General features: G+C 36.6%; 1 protein-coding gene across 5 annotated transcripts in view; it reads right to left on the reverse strand.

Annotated features, from left to right (window-relative positions):
* The window catches only part of LOC124264711 (calcium/calmodulin-dependent 3',5'-cyclic nucleotide phosphodiesterase 1A-like), a 424,386-nt gene that overhangs the window by 14,436 nt on the left and 390,467 nt on the right, over positions 1-19,483 (reverse strand). For all 5 annotated transcript variants that reach the window (XM_046699479.1, XM_046699478.1, XM_046699477.1 and 2 more), the window contains 11 exons: positions 16,038-16,061; positions 10,132-10,191; positions 9,091-9,273; positions 8,479-8,545; positions 5,649-5,906; positions 5,124-5,224; positions 4,153-4,278; positions 3,293-3,394; positions 2,557-2,677; positions 1,602-1,683; positions 581-790 (listed from right to left, as the gene is read on the reverse strand). In XM_046699479.1, the coding sequence (XP_046555435.1) occupies positions 581-790; positions 1,602-1,683; positions 2,557-2,677; positions 3,293-3,394; positions 4,153-4,278; positions 5,124-5,224; positions 5,649-5,906; positions 8,479-8,545; positions 9,091-9,273; positions 10,132-10,191; positions 16,038-16,061 (1,334 nt within the window). The remainder of the gene's footprint in view (positions 1-580; positions 791-1,601; positions 1,684-2,556; positions 2,678-3,292; positions 3,395-4,152; positions 4,279-5,123; positions 5,225-5,648; positions 5,907-8,478; positions 8,546-9,090; positions 9,274-10,131; positions 10,192-16,037; positions 16,062-19,483) is intronic.

The following is a 19,483-nucleotide window of genomic DNA, read 5'->3' on the forward strand; positions in this document are numbered from 1 at the left end:
TCAAATATATTTTGAACCAGGACACCTGACATGCTGTCAACAGTCGTTACTTTATTTCATTTAGTAAATCCTACTGGAGATATCCATACGTCACATATACTTGAAACAAAACATTGCTCCAGTGAGAAACAGAAATATTACCCAGCTATCACTGTTATACTTGTCTTGCCAAATGATTTGTTTACACTCAAGGTGGTTTCTGTGGGTCCAACTATATATCTATATGCCTCAAATCAATTGTAAATAATTGTGGGTTTTTTCAACACATAAATAACTATCCTGTGAGATAGTCTCGCCAAAATATAAGAAATACAGTATACTGATATTAAAGCTAGGACAATTTCTTCATGTTACAAATATACTTCCACTGAATTTTACATAAAATCCACTGACATCAATAAAAAGTCATCATTGAATTTAATTATGGAAAAAAATATATATTCATTTACTTTTAATCTTAAAAGATATATTTTACAAAACAGTGGATTTTAACTAAAACTATTCAGTGAAATTGGACTTTCCCTACGTCAGCACATGGAACACTGAAATATCTGGTCTTGCTATGTCTATGCTAGGGTACCCGGTGAGAGAGGTGTTTTGGGCGTACTCGGACGACTACTCAAACTCGATCCGCTCGATGATCGGTTGACTTTGTCCTCGAACACTTCCTCGGAGATGGCTTCGTCAATGTTGCGTGCAGATTGCTCTTGCTTGTGAAGTGGGCTGAGTATTTTATCCAGCATGTCCCCCATCACTTGGAAGCTGGGGTCTACGATGAAGTCAATGAAGCCTGCACAAAATACATGGCATTATAAAGAAACAATCAAAGGATAAGTTCTCGCTTTTCTTATTAACATCAGCTGGTTTCTATTTCTTGTTTCACGGATCCGCCAGTTGTATTTTTTCAAGAATAAGAAAATAAATAAAAACTAATTTTCCCTGCTCAAAACATAAAATCCTAATATTTTTATTGGCCAAAAACGTAAACTTCCAAGAAAAATTATTTTAGATTGTTTTTGCCCCATGTACACTTCATAAATTGCCAAAAGTAAAATATTTTGAGGATTTAAAAAGAATATTACTTTTTTGACTGGTGACCCCCCCCCCTCCCAGCCTTTATATTAGGTTTTCTGATGATAAAAGTCTGTAAAACAAGAAATATAATTGGTCTAGCCTTATACATATTTTGCATCAAAACTTTTCTTCAAACTCCAATTCAGGTTTCAAAAGATGTTTTCATACAATAAGTAGATACATCTATTTTCATGTAATTTTAGTGAAACTAAAAGCCTATTCCAAGACCCGATTATAATTCAAGGTCATTTGTTTTTTTCTGCAGATAACCAAGAGTAACACAGATCAAAATGACAATTGTTTCTTGTTTAATGCTGCACTCAGCAGAGCATCCACATTATGGTGACCTGGTAATAATCAAATCTGGACGGGAAAACCTAACAAAACATATCACTCGTCACACAAGTGACGAGGCTGATGTATCATGTCACTTAAGGTGATTAGCACAGCCTATAAAGTGGCTGGGATGCCGTTCTGAAGTCCTCCAGTAAACAGTTTGTCATGATCTCCGTGAAGATCCACATTACCAATTTGTGACTCGGCCACAAGAGTGTTCTTCCTATCACAGAGAGGGGAGAAGGGCAGACCCAGCTCCTGTTCACGGTCACCCTGGAACATACAACATGGATGTCATGTGCACTTGTTGTCCAGCATAATGTAACTTATCATAAACAATGATTCCAGTCTATGTAACTAATATATGAAAGTGTTTTCATCATAATAATATCTTTTGATAGGGGTGAGTATTCCAGCGATATGGTGGCAGCCTGTAAATAATCGAGTCTGGACCAGACAATTCAGTGATCAACACCATGAGCATTGATGTACGCAGTTGGGATACGATGACATGTGTCAACCAAGTCAGCAAGCCTGACCACCCGATCCCATTAGTCGCCTCTTAAGACAAGCATGGGCTACTGAAGATCAGTTCTAACCTGGATCTTCACGGGTCTCTATGGATAGGAATAAAACATGCAGTAATATATACTGAGGCTCTGACAATATGAGTTGTCCACTCATCTCACGGGAAACAATAGATGTATCTGTCTGCATAAATAAATCATATAACAGGAATGCATCCTTGTATGAATGCCTTTGACCCAATCAGTAATTATACCTTCTGTTACTTCATCATATAGCAGATGATGGAAAACAAAGGGAGTTATTCCCCCTTGATCTATTCCATTCCAAATATACTTTCCATATCCAGAGAATGGCATCTTGCATCAGATACAAAACTGTGGTAGGTATATTGCAAATGTTAAGCCAACAGTTTATCAATTCAAGGGGTGATCATAAGAAATGTCCCTTACGTGTTAGCAGGGTACATTGAAAATAATAGACTGGTCCAGGCCAATCAGTATCTGACATTGTTGTGTAAGGTAAGATAGACCAGTGTTTTATGAAGTTTTGAGGTAGTAACTAAAGATGTTAAGCGGTAATGTCCAATAACTTGACAATGATATAATGATCTCTACAGACCTGTCTAAAGAACTCTTCCAGGAGGAGATCTGTCCACCTCTTGTGGAGATCCCAGTCTTTGGAAGGGTGACTGATGTCTGCACAGTGTAAAACTAATGACACCGCTTTTGACTTGTCAATACTGAAATGTACAACATTTTGAAATAATCATATTTGCTCAAACAATATTAAAATAAAGTGAAATATTCAACTATTCTGAAATCAACAACCTTCTATTGCGCTATCAACACTGATGCTTCAACATTTGAAATAACCACCCTCCTTCTCTCAAGGCATACCAAAAGTAATGAAATGAACAGATATTTTCATTTTATTGTAAAAATTGAAATAGACAGAATTCTGAAGTCATTTACTGAATAGATGAAATACCTGATCATTGATGACATTAGGAAGGATATTAATGAAACCACCTATCAGTGCTAGAGACCGTTCATAATGCATGCCTAGTGGGGATGATGATGATTTTAAGGGGGTTCCCCAATTTGTTCTGGGGAGGTAGGGGGGTCAGCAAGTTTGAACACATGTACTAGTGGGGTCAGCAATTTTGTGCAAAAAATATTTTTTAAATTTTGCTTAAAAATTATGGGAAAGTGTGTGTGTGTGGGGGTCATTGATTTTGTACATGGACAGTCCCTTATTTGTATTCTGAAACAAACAATACATACAGCAGCTTCTTGTATAACAGATAATGTTTATCCTTTACATGAACAGAATAAAAATTCTTTGCTTGTCTTACTTTTCTGGCACAGTTAGAAGATTTTTCATGTTTTTTATCTGCTGAAAGTGGAAGGACATATCGGTTGCCAGCACCATGTCTATCACTAGTGTCCGGAACTCCCTGAAACATTCAAACAGTACATTCATCAGCTGTATTAAGCTTAAAATATATAAATACAGTCATCAATCTGTAGAACAAAGCAATTACAGCATTACTTTTTTGCATGCTAAGATTGCTTGCCATAGTAAGATGACAAGTTTATCGATATTCTTCCTTGCTAAGATTGCTTGAGATAGTAAGAGGACTAGTTTACCAATATTCTTCCATGCTAAGTTCACTGTCATTACCAAGAGGACAAATTTACCCATATTCTTCATTGCTAAGATTGCTTGCCATAGTGATAGGACTAGTAATAGAATCGATTTTCTTCCATGGTAAGTTTGTTGTCAATACCAAGAGGATCAACTTACCAATGTTCTTCCTTGCTAAGATTGCCTGCTATAGTAAAAAGACTAGTTTACCGATATTCTTCCATGCTAAGTTTGATGTCAGTTCCAAGAGGACTATTTTACAAATATTCTTCCTTGCTAAGATTGCTTGCAATAGTAAGAGGACTAGTTTATCGATATTCTTCCATGCTAAGTTCACTGTCAGTACCAAAAGGACTAGTTAACCGATATTCTTCCATGCTAGATTCTCAGTCAGTACCAAGAGGACTAGTTTACCGATATTCTTCCTTGCTAAGATTGCTGTCAGTACCAAAAGGGCTAGTTTACCGATATTCTTCCATGCTAGTTTCGCTGTCAGTACCAAGAGGACTAGTTTACCGATATTCTTCCATGCTAAGTTCACTGTCAGTACCAATAGTACTAGTTTACCGATATTCTTCCTTGCTAAGATTGCTGGCAATGCCACATTCCTCTTCCTTCATGATGCGGAAGGCAGCACTTATATGGTGGTTCTCTAGCACAGCCCGGTCATTGTACAGTAATGCCACTTCAGACCTGAAACACAACAAGAGACAAATTTAAGTCTGAAACAATATTCTCCTGAACGAGAATGAATTACGCTTAGAACTATCCAATATCTATAATTGAGTCACTGTCCTCAAAACAAGAAAAAAAACTATTCCCAGTTAATCTGTAGGTAAAGAAAACAAAATATTGAAGATTTGGCCATTAATAAGTCTTGAAGAAGAGAGGCATTAGTAAATTTATTGTCCTTAGTCTATCAATATTTTTTTTATACAACAGACTTGATATTATTCATAAGATCTAAAAAGTAGAGTATAAACATTACAAATTTCAAAACAAAATTTACTGTCAAAACCAATAAAAAACATAAATTAAGTTTATTTTAACTGGTATATGTCACTCAGTGCAAATCTTTTTATGAATTTCAAGGTTGACACTGAAAGTCAAGGCTTTAGATGAGGGACCTTAAAATTCAAGGCCTTTTAAAGTATGCAAGAACCTTTTTATACAATTGGTGTATGTATGGTCCTGTGCATCAAGTTCAGGTAACAAATCAGTTGAAGTTAAGCAACGTTGAGAGCGGAGAGTCCTTCGATGGGTGACCGTGTTTGGAAGCCAACAACGAAGCACATGTGATTCATGTGGTCTCACCTTAAGCATGTGAGTTTGTTCAAACTTGCCTCTGTTCACCCAGCAGAAAATGGGTACCCGGTGGGATAAAGTCATGTGACTATAACCTTGTGTTATCCAGGGTACTAATGTGTTAGCACTTTGAGCATGCACAAGTGCATGGAAACAGGCACTTTAAAAGTGGCCATTATTATTTTGGGTTCCAAGAAAACTTTCTCTCTGTCAATATTTTCCTTTCCACTCACCCTGTATTGATATGGAAATTGTTCGTCGTTCCAGTGTGCTCAAAGTCATGTATCAATGCTGCCACAATGGTTGCAAATATTTCTAAGTCTGTCAACCAGTGCTAAAAGTAAAACAGATAAAAATTGATATCTTAAACATGATTTGATAAACAGAAATCACAATAACTGTTCATTTTAAGACAGAATAATCATATACATTAATTAAAAACTATTTCTGACAAGTTCCTGCAAAATGTGTGTTTAACCAAATTATTACAATTTTCAGTAGTCATGATATTTTAAATAGCACTTCAAGTTTATGACCTTGGTTCTGTTTTCATAACAACATACCAAATAACAACATCAATATTACATATCAAATATAATATTTATCACATACTATAGTACAACAAGAACACTTAAATAACATGCTGTATTACAAAACATGAAAAGGTAATGATAATGGTAGGATCAGCTAGTTTTAAAACAAATCCAGAACCACATTTCCACATCCATGACTAGTTGTATTCCAAGTAGCATACATACTGCAAGCTTGCTCTGAGACAGCACGTAGTGTACTGTCTGTGCGACGTCGGCACCGTGGAGGAGGTTGTGGTAGGGGTTGAGGTACTTGCTGTAGCCGGACTCCAGGGCAAACAGGAAACTCTCCAAGACTTGGGTGTTGATTTTGAACTTTGTGATAAGATCATACTTCTGCAGCAGTGTAAAACCCACGAACTTCAATGCATGGCCGTCAGATGCATCGTTCACAGCAAACACATTGAAAGACCAGTCATCAAGATGCTGAAACAGATGGACAACTGGTGAAGCAGTGGACAATTTATCACCTGCCAACCATACTTTTGGCAGAAATAAAATGTTTAATTATTACTGAGAAAGAAGGAACTAAACATTTGTAGTTACCTCCCTTTCTTGGTTGTAATGATACAGGGGCCGTGAACAGTTACCTCCCTTTCTTGGTTGTAATGATACAGGGGCCGTGAACAGTTACCTCCCTTTCTTGGTTGTAATGATACAGGGGCCGTGAACAGTTACCTCCCTTTCTTGGTTGTAATGATACAGGGGCGTGAACAGATACCTCCCTTTCTTGGTTGTAATGATACAGGGGTCATGAACAGTTACCTCCCTTTCTTGGTTGTAATGATACAGGGGCTTCTTGGTTGTGAACAGTTACCTCCCCTTTCTTGGTTGTAATGATACAGGGGCGTGAACAGTTACCTCCCTTTCTTGGTTGTAATGATACACAGGAACAGTTACCTCCCTTTCTTGGTTGTAATGAACAGATGACCTCCCTTTCTTGGTTGTAATGATACAGGGGCGTGAACAGTTACCTCCCTTTCTTGGTTGTAATGATACAGGGGCATGAACAGTTACCTCCCTTTCTTGGTTGTAATGATACAGGGGCCGTGAACAGATACCTCCCTTTCTTGGTTGTAATGATACAGGGGCGTGAACAGTTACCTCCCTTTCTTGGTTGTAATGATACAGGGGTCAGTTACCTCCCTTTCTTGGTTGTAATGAACAGTTACCTCCCTTTCTTGGTTGTAATGATACAGGGCGTGAACAGATACCTCCCTTTCTTGGTTGTAATTGGTTGTAATGATACAGGGGCGTGAACAGATACCTCCCTTTCTTGGTTGTAATGATACAGGGGTCGTGAACAGTTACCTCCCTTTCTTGGTTGTAATGATACAGGGGCGTGAACAGATACCTCCCTTTCTTGGTTGTAATGATACAGGGGGCGTGAACAGATACCTCCCTTTCTTGGTTGTAATGATACAGGGGTCGTGAACAGATACCTCCCCTTTCTTGGTTGTAATGATACAGGGTTGAACAGATCCCTTTCTTGGTTGTAATGATACAACATGAACAGATACCTCCCTTTCTTGGTTGTAATGATACAGGGTGAACAGATACCTCCCTTTCTTGGTTGTAATGATACAGGGGCGTGAACAGATACCTCCCTTTCTTGGTTGTAATGATACTTCTTGGTTGTAATGAACAGAATACCTCCCCTTTCTTGGTTGTAATGATACAGGGGCATGAACAGATACCTCCCTTTCTTGGTTGTAATGATACAGGGGGAGTGAACAGATACCTCCCTTTCTTGGTTGTAATGATACAGGGTACAGGACAGTGAACAGATACCTCCCTTTCTTGGTTGTAATGATACAGGAAGTGAACAGATACCTCCCTTTCTTGGTTGTAATGATACAGGGGTCATGAACAGATACCTCCCTTTCTTGGTTGTAATGATACAGGGGTCGTGAACAGATACCTCCCTTTTTGGTTGTAATGATACAGGGGTAATGATACATGAACAGATAACTTTTTGGTTGTAATGATACAGGGGTCATGAACAGTTTCCCTTTTGGGTTGTAATGATACAGGGGTCATGAACAGTTACCTCCCTTCTTGGTTTGTAATGATACAGGGTTGTAATGATACAGGGCTGAACCCTCCTTTCTTGGTTGTAAATGATACGTGAACTACCTCCCTTTCTTGGTTGTAATGATACAGGGGTCATGAACAGATACCTCCCTTTTGGGTTGTAATGATACAGGGGGCGTGAACAGATACCTCCCTTTTGGGTTGTAATGATACAGGGGTCATGAACAGTTAACTCCCTTTTGGGTTGTAATGATACAGGGGTCATGAACAGTTACCTCCCTTTTGGGTTGTAATGATACAGGGGTCGTGAACAGATACCTCCCTTTTGGGTTGTAATGATACAGGGGTGAACAGATACCTCCCTTTTGGGTTGCAATGATACAGGGGTCATGAACAGTTAACTCCCTTTTGGGTTGTAATGATACAGGGGTCATGAACAGTTACCTCCCTTTTGGGTTGTAATGATACAGGGGCGTGAACAGATACCTCCCTTTTGGGTTGTAATGATACAGGGGTCATGAACAGTTACCTCCTTTTTGGTTGTAATGATACAGGGTCGTGAACAGTTACCTCCCTTTTGGATTGTAATGATACAGGGGTCATGAACAGTTACCTCCCTTTTGGGTTGTAATGATACAGGGGTCATGAACAGATACCTCCCTTTTGGATTGTAATGATACAGGGGTCATGAACAGTTACCTCCCTTTTGGATTGTAATGATACAGGGTCGTGAATAGTTACCTCCCTTTTGGGTTGCAATGATACAGGGGTCATCAACAGTTACCTCCCTTTTGGGTTTCAATGATACGGGAATATGATACAATATGTATCCTGATACACAGTTGACAATGTGATGTGTATCTTGGTATGTACTGTGTTTTGGGTGATAATTCAAATTTCTCCAGATGAAGGTATCTCATGGAGGGACATAGAACAGACATGACCTACTCTCTTCTACTCTTACCTTTAATTGTATTAAGACATGAGGCGGCACATGTATTCCCACAGAGCTAGATAACCGGCGGTATATCCTAAAACAAATCATCATTCATAATAACTACTGCTGTAACTAAGAATATAGTTCTTGTAACAATACACCAGAAATCATAAAAAGCTTATCTCCATATGAACACAATTTTGAAACAGGTGCAAGATGTCTGCTGTCCATGACTTTTGCCACTGGTCCAAAGCCAAGGGCCTAGATTTTCGAAGCTCTCTTATTGCTTAGATAGCCATAAGTGTCATACATTAACATTAATTTATGACCATCTAAGCACTAAGAGACCTTCGAAAATCTAGGCCCAGGTATGATAAAACTCTGGTCCAGTAAGCTCATCTTGTAATAGTCTCATAGTAACAAACTCATTGAAAAGAAATCTTAAAACGATGTTCACGACTGTAAATTCAAAAGTCTTGGGCAAACATTGTGCCCATTATAATAGCTTCCAGTATTCTAATCACGTTGAAACCGAAATGCCTCTTTCAGACTTAAGAACTCAGCCTTAAATCACTAAAGGCTTAAAATTTAACAAGTCATCCCAGGAGGAATGTGGCCTTCTATTTTGAATGACATTACCTGTCCACCATAATCCCTGCTCTTATTGCATGTGCTACACTACGGAACTTGGGTTTCTCTTCTCCTTTCCGCTTCATATTGCTCATAGAGCGTGTGAAGGTCAAGGCCAGCCAGTCTCGTACTTCGCTCGGGACGGCATCAGGCTCCACCTCACTGAGTTCGTCATCTTCCTCACACAGACGCCTACAACACAAACGGTCAAGTTGTTCCGTAAGTCTGGCAGGATGCACTACATGCTGAAAGTAATATGGTATGTTGTTATCATTGTTTACAAACAAATGTCAGGTTATCCTAAACATTTATCAAATGAATTACATTGAGAACTTGTGTTGAAATAGAACTTTTTTCTGCAGAAAATCTGCCAGAACCGATATTCATTCAAATATCATAAAATGCTTGACCCGATATGTCAAGAAACAGAAATAACTGTACCAAATGCATTGAGAGTGATGTACAGAAATGATATGTAATATGCAATTACTTGTGCATGAACAATGTGCAACCCTGAGCAACAGTCAACCAGTAATCATAAAATATCATTCAATTCTTGTGCATAAATCATTCAATGTAGTGTTCATCATGAAAATGTGCATAAACCATTCAATGTAGTGTTTATCATGAAAATGTGCTCAAGATCCATGACCAACCAACCTTCTTAATGAAATATAATGAAATAATAAAAATAAATTCTTCAAATGAATTCCTGAAATGGACTAAGAAAATATACATATGAAACCCATGACAAAATGATCAAAATAGCATGTCAGTTGAAAAATATGGCTAAATAATAACACCATGTATTGGAGGAAAAAAACACAAACACACCAAATGGAAACACCCAAACATTTATATTGCGTAAACCACTAAAACATTCACATCCAAAATATCCAACCAAACACAAAAAACAGTTCTAAAAATGGGTACAAGTATATGATGTCTTTTGCAAAAATCATAAACCACATGACACGTCCTGCTCGAAAACTCTCCACAAACCAAAGTCGAAAGTCTGGTAAATGAGCTTTTGTATGGAGAGTTACTTCCCTTGTATTTGCGGCCGAACCCCGACCTTTCTCCTTGGATGAAATAGGATCTGTCTCTTCGCTGAAGGCGTAAAACATTTATGACGCTAAACATGTCAACGTGAAATCTACACAAGCCTACCAGCAATTAACACTCGTCAATAGCAAAGCAAAACATGTATATTTCATGGGACAAAATTCTTTAAGAATAATTATTACTTCAAGTTAGCAAAAAAACAGCATTATATTACAAAGAATGTTTCACAATCTGCATGCTCACATTTATTTTAAATGTCCCATTTATACGTTCAATTTAGTTCAATAAAAATTAAAACTTTTTAATAGATTCATAATTTCAAATGCTGTCATTAAAATGATTGATTACCAACAGCTCAATCACATCATCATAAACAACTATATTTGCATTTAGATCTGAAAATGGTTAATGTGTTATTTATTCTTTCACATTCCTAGGTTATAAATTAAATTTCTAAATCTAACTTACAAATCCATGGGTACAACACACTCAAATATTATAGTTTGGTATGTAAGTGCACCTAATTCTAGATGTGGATTCATGTTAGTGGATTGTAGATATCGAGCCATATTAATGTTCACACACGTCTATCACTATAGCTCTTTAAATACAACGAATATGGATAATCAAGTAGGAATCAAGATGCATTCTATTTCTACCCAAATCTACCTAATGATAATTCTCATTACGTTAATTCTTTAATTACATTGGAAGATAACCTTTGAGGATGTGTCATGCAAGGTTAACACACACAGTTGACTCGTACAGAATCAGATTAGTACATCACAGTTTCTTCAGTCTTACAGGGGTAAATCTGACATAAACAATGTTTAATGTAGCCTCCCAATGATGTGTAATTTTTTAAACCTGTGATAAATCATCAATGATTTGACATTTTCTTTTTTTAAATGTTGGTTTCTATATAACCACTAAAGTGCATGAGAATTCCATCTGACATGACAAACAAGTAAACATATATACTGATTTGCTTTAGCATGAAAACACAACAGTAGCATAAAGCAATTTCAGAAAACGTTCAGGTGGTCTCATTGTATTTCTTCTACTACTTATTTATTTAGTGAGTGAGTTTAGTTTTAAGCCGCCCTCAGCAATATTCCAGCTATACGGCGGTGGTCTGTAAATAATCGAGTCTGGACCAGACAATCTAGTGATCAACTTATTTATTTAGTTGTCATGGTATATACTTACACGTTCCCCGATACAAACTATTTAACATATGAACATATACCACTTTAAAGAAGTTAAAGATAACTTGATTCTTTCATATCATCCTTTCAATGGTCATCACATATTAATCATAGTCATTGTAAAAATAGGTGGTCCTTAACTTCTGTTGAGTAGTATATGATCAGACAATCATCAAATTACTTATCCTATCTCTTGTGTTGCAACTTTGAAGTATCGGATCATTAATATAATACCCCTTCAATCCTACTGAAACCTACCCCTTCAATCCTACTGAAACCTACCCTTCAATCCTACTGAAACCTACCCCTTCAATCCTACTGAAACCTACCCCTTCAATCCTACTGAAACCTACCCCTTCAATCATACTGAAACCTACCCCTTCAATCCTACTGAAACCTACCCCTTCAATCCTACTTCAATCCTACTGAAACCTACCCCTTCAATCATACTGAAACCTTCCCTTCAATCCTACTGAAAACTACCCCTTCAATCCTACTGAAACCTACCCCTTCAATCCTACTGAAACCTACCCCTTCAATCCTACTGAAACCTACCCCTTCAATCCTACTGAAACCTACCCCTTCAATCCTACTGAAACTACCCCTTCAATCCTACTGAAACCCTACCCTTCAATCATACTGAAACCTTCCCTTCAATCCTACTGAAACCTACCCCTTCAATCATACTGAAACCTACCCTTCAATCATACTGAAACCTACCCTTCAATCATACTGAAACCTACCCCTTCAATCATACTGAAACCTACCCCTTCAATCATACTGAAACCTTCCCTTCAATCATACTGAAACCTCCCCTTCAATCATACTGAAACCTACCCTTCAATCATACTGAAACCTTCCTTCAATCATACTGAAACCTACCCTTCAATCCTACTGAAACCTACCCTTCTAATCCTACTGAAACCTACCCCTTCAATCCTACTGAAACCTACCCCTTCAATCCTACTGAAACCTACCCCTTCAATCCTACTGAAACCTACCCCTTCAATCCTACTGAAACCTACCCCTTCAATCCTACTGAAACCTACCCCTTCAATCATACTGAAACCTACCCCTTCAATCATACTGAAACCTACCCCTTCAATCATACTGAAACCTACCCCTTCAATCATACTGAAACCTACCCTTCAATCATACTGAAACCTACCCCTTCAATCATACTGAAACCTACCCCTTCAATCATACTGAAACCTACCCCTTCAATCATACTGAAACCTACCCCTTCAATCCTACTGAAACCTACCCCTTCAATCCTACTGAAACCTACCCCTTCAATCCTACTGAAACCTACCCCTTCAATCCTACTGAAACCTACCCCTTCAATCCTACTGAAACCTACCCCTTCAATCCTACTGAAACCTACCCCTTCAATCCTACTGAAACCTACCCCTTCAATCCTACTGAAACCTACCCCTTCAATCCTACTGAAACCTAACCCTTCAATCATACTGAAACCTACCCCTTCAATCCTACTGAAACCTAAGCCATTTGCATGATATGTTTTCAATTTCGAATCCAAAGTATCAATTGCCCATGCAAGCTAAACTGTATGTGTATCCCTTTCTACTGGTGGTGTTCCGATGATTGAAAATAATTGAAAATCGATCAAAAGAAGGATTAAAAATGATTATCGATTGTAAAAAACATATTTTTGATTAATTGGAATTTTTTTGTTTTGGTTTAACACACTTGAATGAAGTAAACTAGCGATTAAATTTGACGAATATTCATGAACAAACATGCGTTCAACAGCCGTAAAGCTATGCGCATTGTAACATTTTAACCACTTTTATTGTTTAATTACAATTCCAGTGTCTTGCATGCGTGTATGTCATTGCCTGACAGTATTAGTTATAAAAAACATTCATTAGAAAAAACCTGGGGAAAACCCTTGAAATTGGTGATAACATTAAAAATGTACATACTTCGATTATAATCGATAATCGTTCACCACAATCCTCCGATAATTGATAGTGGATTTGTTTTCCGATTCCCAACACTACTTTCTACCAAGATCATTTAAAATCGAACATGGTATGAGGGTACTGAGATGGATGTTTTAAAAGGGTGCAGGTAAGAATTCAGTGATGAGTGACAAACCACAGTCAAGTCTTGAAGAAAATGCAAGGAGCCATTAATGCTTAGTTCTAAAGTTAACATCAGAATACAAATCATCAAATTAAACTGATGTCACACTTAAATTATTCACTTATTTTACTCAGTGGAGTGAGTGAGTGAGTGAGTTGGGTTTAACACCACTTTGAACATTGCTACAATTACAATATGACATATCAGCTGAATGTGGAAGGAATGCTTTAAGTGAGGCAGTCCCAGACATTAACCACTCTGTGATACCAACAAGGATAGGTATTGTCTGGACAAACATAGAAACATAACTGGGCCGAACTGGGATTCTAACCCATAGTCTTAGGTGCCCACGGGATGTATCCCCATTTCAGTGGAATAGGAACAGATCAGGACAAGACTTCTTTTTTTTCTTGGTTCACAGATCCATCTACCCCAAATCTGGAGAAAACTTAATTGTTTTCCATCTTCAATGTTCCTGTCTGTTAATTAACTTTAGCAAGGCCAGACCAATTTTATTTCTTGTTTACAGATTTTTGTCCTCAGAAAACCTAAAGGCAGGAGCGAAAAAGTAAAAAATAAAAATCACCAGTCAAAGTAATATTCCTTTTAGATACTAAAAGTATTTTATATTTGGCAATTTATGAAATGTGTATGGGTAAAAAAAAATAAAAAAAGTTTGGTTTTTTGGTAAGTTTACATTTTTAGACAATAGAAACATGAGGATTTATTTTTTGAGAGGAAAAATTAATTTTATTTATTTTCTTATTCTTGACAAAAATACGACCGACGGATTCGTAAAACAAGAAATAAAATTGGTGTGGCCTTAGTAATGAAAACAACCTTCAAAGCAGATGAATGCAGGGAGGAAGATAACTCTGGGGATATGTCATTCCTAATATTCACCTTATGTGTTCTTTATTGCATCCAACCAATTCTTTTCAGATCAATTAACAACTGATATATTTACAGCTATTTTGACAAACGATCCAGGTTTATAAATGCTGTAAACCAATAAATTAATAGAAGTGAGCCCTAATTGTTAGAGTGTCAATCTAGGAAATTACTCAGGTCAATGTATCTGGTGTTCCTTGGTTGTAACACAACTATATTCTTTAAAAATAAGTAGGGGAACATAATTTTTTATTTATGATTGAAAAAATGGGAGATATGTCGGTGTCAATCAATGTTGAAATGATAATAATGAATGTTTTGAGAGTGCATCACCACTTGCACTTCCTTATGACCATAGTTGTTTGTACAGTAATGATGATTGGTGTGTGATTTGAAATTTGTTTGTGCACTATTTTCATTTTCAAACAAAAAAAAACAGCTAGAAACAAACACTAACAACTGTGTGATGCAAGATGATTGTCAAAATGAATGGTCTACAGTGATTTATTGACCTTCTTGAAAAATGTCAAAATCAAGAATGACACCCCATGCATGTGTAAAGGGCTACTGCATTGTGTCTTTGAAAGGTTTCTAACACTTATACTTCCAATCCAATTTGAAAGTTCGGGTTCCCCTACTTTATTTTAAGAGTATAGTACCAGCCACATTGACCAGCCATTGCAACCCCTCAGCACTCACTCAACATCCACCTGGTCACTTCATTCAAGTACTGGTCAGCCCTAGACTGTCCACACTTGGACAATTACACAAGTGTCCCTTAATGAAGTGATAACTAGCATCATCTGCTTGCAACAGTGAGTTACCACAAACAAAAACAAAGCCAATCAAAGTGTTGTTAATCATTGATGTTATATGTGCTTCAAATTCAAGCCTTGATAATGAAATTAAGCATATACTAGCTGTCAAAACAGAAATGTATGAGTGTCAGTAACAACAGCTGATGTATACATCTTCCAAGTCAGTAATACATTGCATACAAGCTGTAGTGTTGTAATTGAGCAATGAGGGATACAGCTATCTCACAATACATTTCAAATGCTAATATTTGACATATTAAATACTGAGCTGCAAGCTCAAGATTGTTGCTGTCTATTCCAACTGTATATCCATTTAGACAAAACTCAACCAATCATTTTTCGATCATTGCACAAAGATTACATCTCAAAATTACTCTGAGTGAACGATACTGATGCTATCAAGTACTTCGAACACTTAAATCCAACTAAATACTGTCAAATATCACGTCTCAAAAGCGGCAAGAACTTGCTCTACCCCTAACTTGATCTTCTGACACCCAAACTGTTCAACATTTCAAAGGATGTCATCTTTACTTGAACTTGCCATCCTGGGAGGCTCCCAAGATGCGCTGCATCAATTTAAAACAGATAAATTGCAAATTTTTCTTTAGAAATGTTTTCTTTAAAATAAATGAATATGTTATGTTTTCTTTAAAACATCATGACTAGACATGACAGAGGATGAATTTGATTTGTTGCAGAAAAATATAGGAGAACCAGGATGTCAACATTTGAACATTTTGAGAGAACTGTGAGAAAATCAACTTACACTTGAGATAGATGTATCCCTACAATATATCTGTGATTACAACAATAAAAAGTGGTATTAGTTCTTTTAGCAAAATGTGTCTTATTTTTTAATTACCGAACTGTGGCTGGTTGTTTTTTGCTGTGAATAGAAAAATCACTGCAGAATGAAGAACTTAAAACACAGCCATGCATATGTTTTTAACAAGATAACTATGATTTCTTACTAGAACATTCATCAAATTGGATGTTTCAAAGATATTTACATTTTATTAATAGTCTCAAAACACCAGGTGTGTACTTTCTTTTGTACATCAGTATAGTTGTGAATATTCAGGAAGGCAATAAGCACCTTGTAGCCATCTACCCCGTTTCACATCGCAGACTTTGTCCCTACGACCCCTCACTAACACATAGGGATCATCCTGTTTACTATAGATGGTAGATTAAACAAGCATGAAAACATTTGATATGCACTTTTCTTGAGATCTAGGTTAATATGAAATAGTTGGAAAATGACATTATTTCAGAAGGGTATAATATCCACTCTGCAATGATGAAATGATCTTGTACTTATGTTGTGGAGAGTGGGATGACATTTGTACTGGTGGAAACTCCCTGTGGCTAAAATATCCTAGGATAAAATATCTGAGGATAAATACAGTCAAGGACACATTCTCAGGGGATGAAATATCGTGTTACACAGTCTCATGAGTAGCAAAAATGCAGATAACCTTTTATTGGGTCTTAACTTTTCTCTTTAGGTTTGTTTTCCCTATATTTGCTGCATGTTCATCATTAACCAGGAATGTGATAAAAGTGATTCATATCTTTTTACTTGACTTTGATGACAGGTAGGCAAAGAAATATGTCAAAAAGATAGAATCTTGGAATCTTCTTGTATCTGTCTAGTTTAATTAAACTTAAATATCTTTCAAATGTAAAGTACAAACAGGATGACAATAACACAGAAAGGTTAAGTGTACAGTATTTCTATCCCAGAAACCTGTCAAACTTTATTTTATCATCATTCAAAACTGGCTGACGAGGAGCAAAAGAGGAAACATGTCAGATACTGATGGTACTCTGAGTACCACATTGTGTATTTGAGCTGGTTTCCTCACTTTCATGAGCTTTTGGAGCTACATGTGTAGTAATGTAAGTGAACAGAACAAAGTTGAAACACTCTTGTTGGGTAGCTATAATCTGGATATATATCTATTTCTGTTTCAGTCACTTGATGTGAATCTTAAGTAGACTGAACATTGAGTATCTCGCAAACTTTGTTTAGTAAAACCAGATGCTGCTGAAGGTGGATAGGGAACCATGGTTAGACAGGGGTCCAAGAAGAGTGTTGTGTGGTGGATCTTAGCTATAACTTATGGGCTTGCAGTGCTAGGCTTTGTAGAAACACGGCTGCTTAGTTGTTTAACGCTGCACTCAGCAATATTCCAGCTTGATGGCAGTGGTCTGTAAATAATCGAGTCCGGACCAGACGATCAGCAACATGAGCATCAATCTACACAATTGGGATACAATGATATGTGTCTACCAAGTCAGCAAATCTGACCACCCGATCCTGTTAGTTGCCTCTTATGACAAGCATGGGTTACTGAAGATCAATCCTTAACCAGGTTGTAGAAACATGGAGCTAGTGGGATAGGGAATCATGGTTAAACTGAAATCAAACTGGAAGAGCTAACAATAAACTTATCAACATTAAACAGTAAACAAGATGCCATCCTGTGTTCCTGACACTGATGATACTGTCAAACCATCTCCTTGTCAGTCATGGATCGTTCTAAAAACATCCATCATTGCCAAACTAACACGTCAGTCCATCTTTTAAAGTGCAGAATATATTTGTCTATTAAAATTAACTTCCAGTTTCAACAATCTTACAAATATACAGTAGTTTCTAATATTATCTTCCCATTTCAACAATCAATACAGTATTTCAGTTTCTCATTCAGATATTTCCTTTGCAAAAAGACATTAGAAAAATTTATAACACAATTAAACATAGATTATTGGACACATCTAAACAACACATTTGTGTGTGGTAGTATCATGAAATTGTGATTTAGGAATATGATATTCCTTGTTTATACAATTGAGATTCCTGTTTTAGATTTTAAACTCTGCATAATAGAGATGAAAATCATGAATGTAAATTTTGAAAACTACTTATTTTTTAAGAAACACATAATAGTGATTCTCATTGTCATATGGGTAAATGGTTAAATCTTCCCTCACTTATACACATTTAAAATACTTATATTTGAAGAAACATGATATTGTGATTGTACATACATTGTCATAAGGGTGAATGGTTAAATCTTTCCAAATCTATACACATTTTAAATACTTCTATTTAAAGAAACAAGACAGGTTGCTGTTGTACTTGAACTGTGGTATGTATTATTGGTTAGATCCTCCACCTTCAGAACAGAATTACTGACACACAGGAGGCAGTGTCCTCTCACTTCAAAATTCCATTCCAAGATGATAGAACACCTAACTTAGACATGACGTCTTCAAGATATGTACGAGTGAGTCAGTGTTTAGTCCAGCAAGGTCTTGATAGTCTATTTAGGGAGGTGACAATGACAATGAAATAACACAGAATATTAAATGTGTGAAGTTACTTTGAGGAATCTCTACAAGACTTTCAAAACAGAACATTGCCACATACATTTCTCACTTGTGCCTTAGTGTTTGTTTTCATGGTTTATTTCAGACTTTGTTTTTTAAGATGTTTGATTCACATGATTATAAAATTTACTTTTTGAGGATAAAATGGTTTTTAGATTTGATAATGTGGCACGTTTCTAATTGTGTATGTGTGGTGATAAAACAAAATGCCTTTAATATAATTACACATCTTCCCAATTCATATTCTTTCAAAGTAATTGTATTTTATTTCCTGAAATATACAGTAATCTGTAACTAACACCATATCTACAAAGATAGTGACGTACATTGCTTTTGATCTAGATAAATTTGCTAATTAGGCCCATTCATTAACACTAAGATCTGCCAAAAATAACTTCTAATGACATGTCGAGTCAGATCTAGTTGACAGAACAGACTTAGCTATAGATGTATATGTTTAATTTGTGTACAGTGTGATTTGACACAAGTGTGTTTATATTTATGTCCATTTTAGTCCCCCTAGAAATGAGTAAATTATTGAACAACAAAAATAATGTCTAATGGCATGTCGAGTTAGATCTAGTTGACAGCACAGACTGAGCTATAGATGTATATGTTTAAGCCTGTGTATAGTGTGATTTGATATGTTTATATTTCATTACTATTTTAGTCTCCCAAGAAACAGGAAAATATTGAACACGTAAACGTCATCAATCAAGTCTTGCAATATGTGCAGTGTCACCACAATGCAGCATGGGGGTAGCAGCAATATACATATTTAATACTTAATGTCATTCACAAACTCTCCCTCACAACATCTCTCTACACATGCAGCAGCAAACAACGGTCTAGAACCAGCACAAACCTTCAAATATGATATCTAATCACACTAGAAACTGATGACGCTGA

The sequence above is a fragment of the Haliotis rubra genome, unplaced genomic scaffold (assembly GCF_003918875.1).
Source record: "Haliotis rubra isolate DU_JTF1 unplaced genomic scaffold, ASM391887v1 Scf94, whole genome shotgun sequence".
Lineage (NCBI taxonomy): Eukaryota > Metazoa > Mollusca > Gastropoda > Lepetellida > Haliotidae > Haliotis > Haliotis rubra.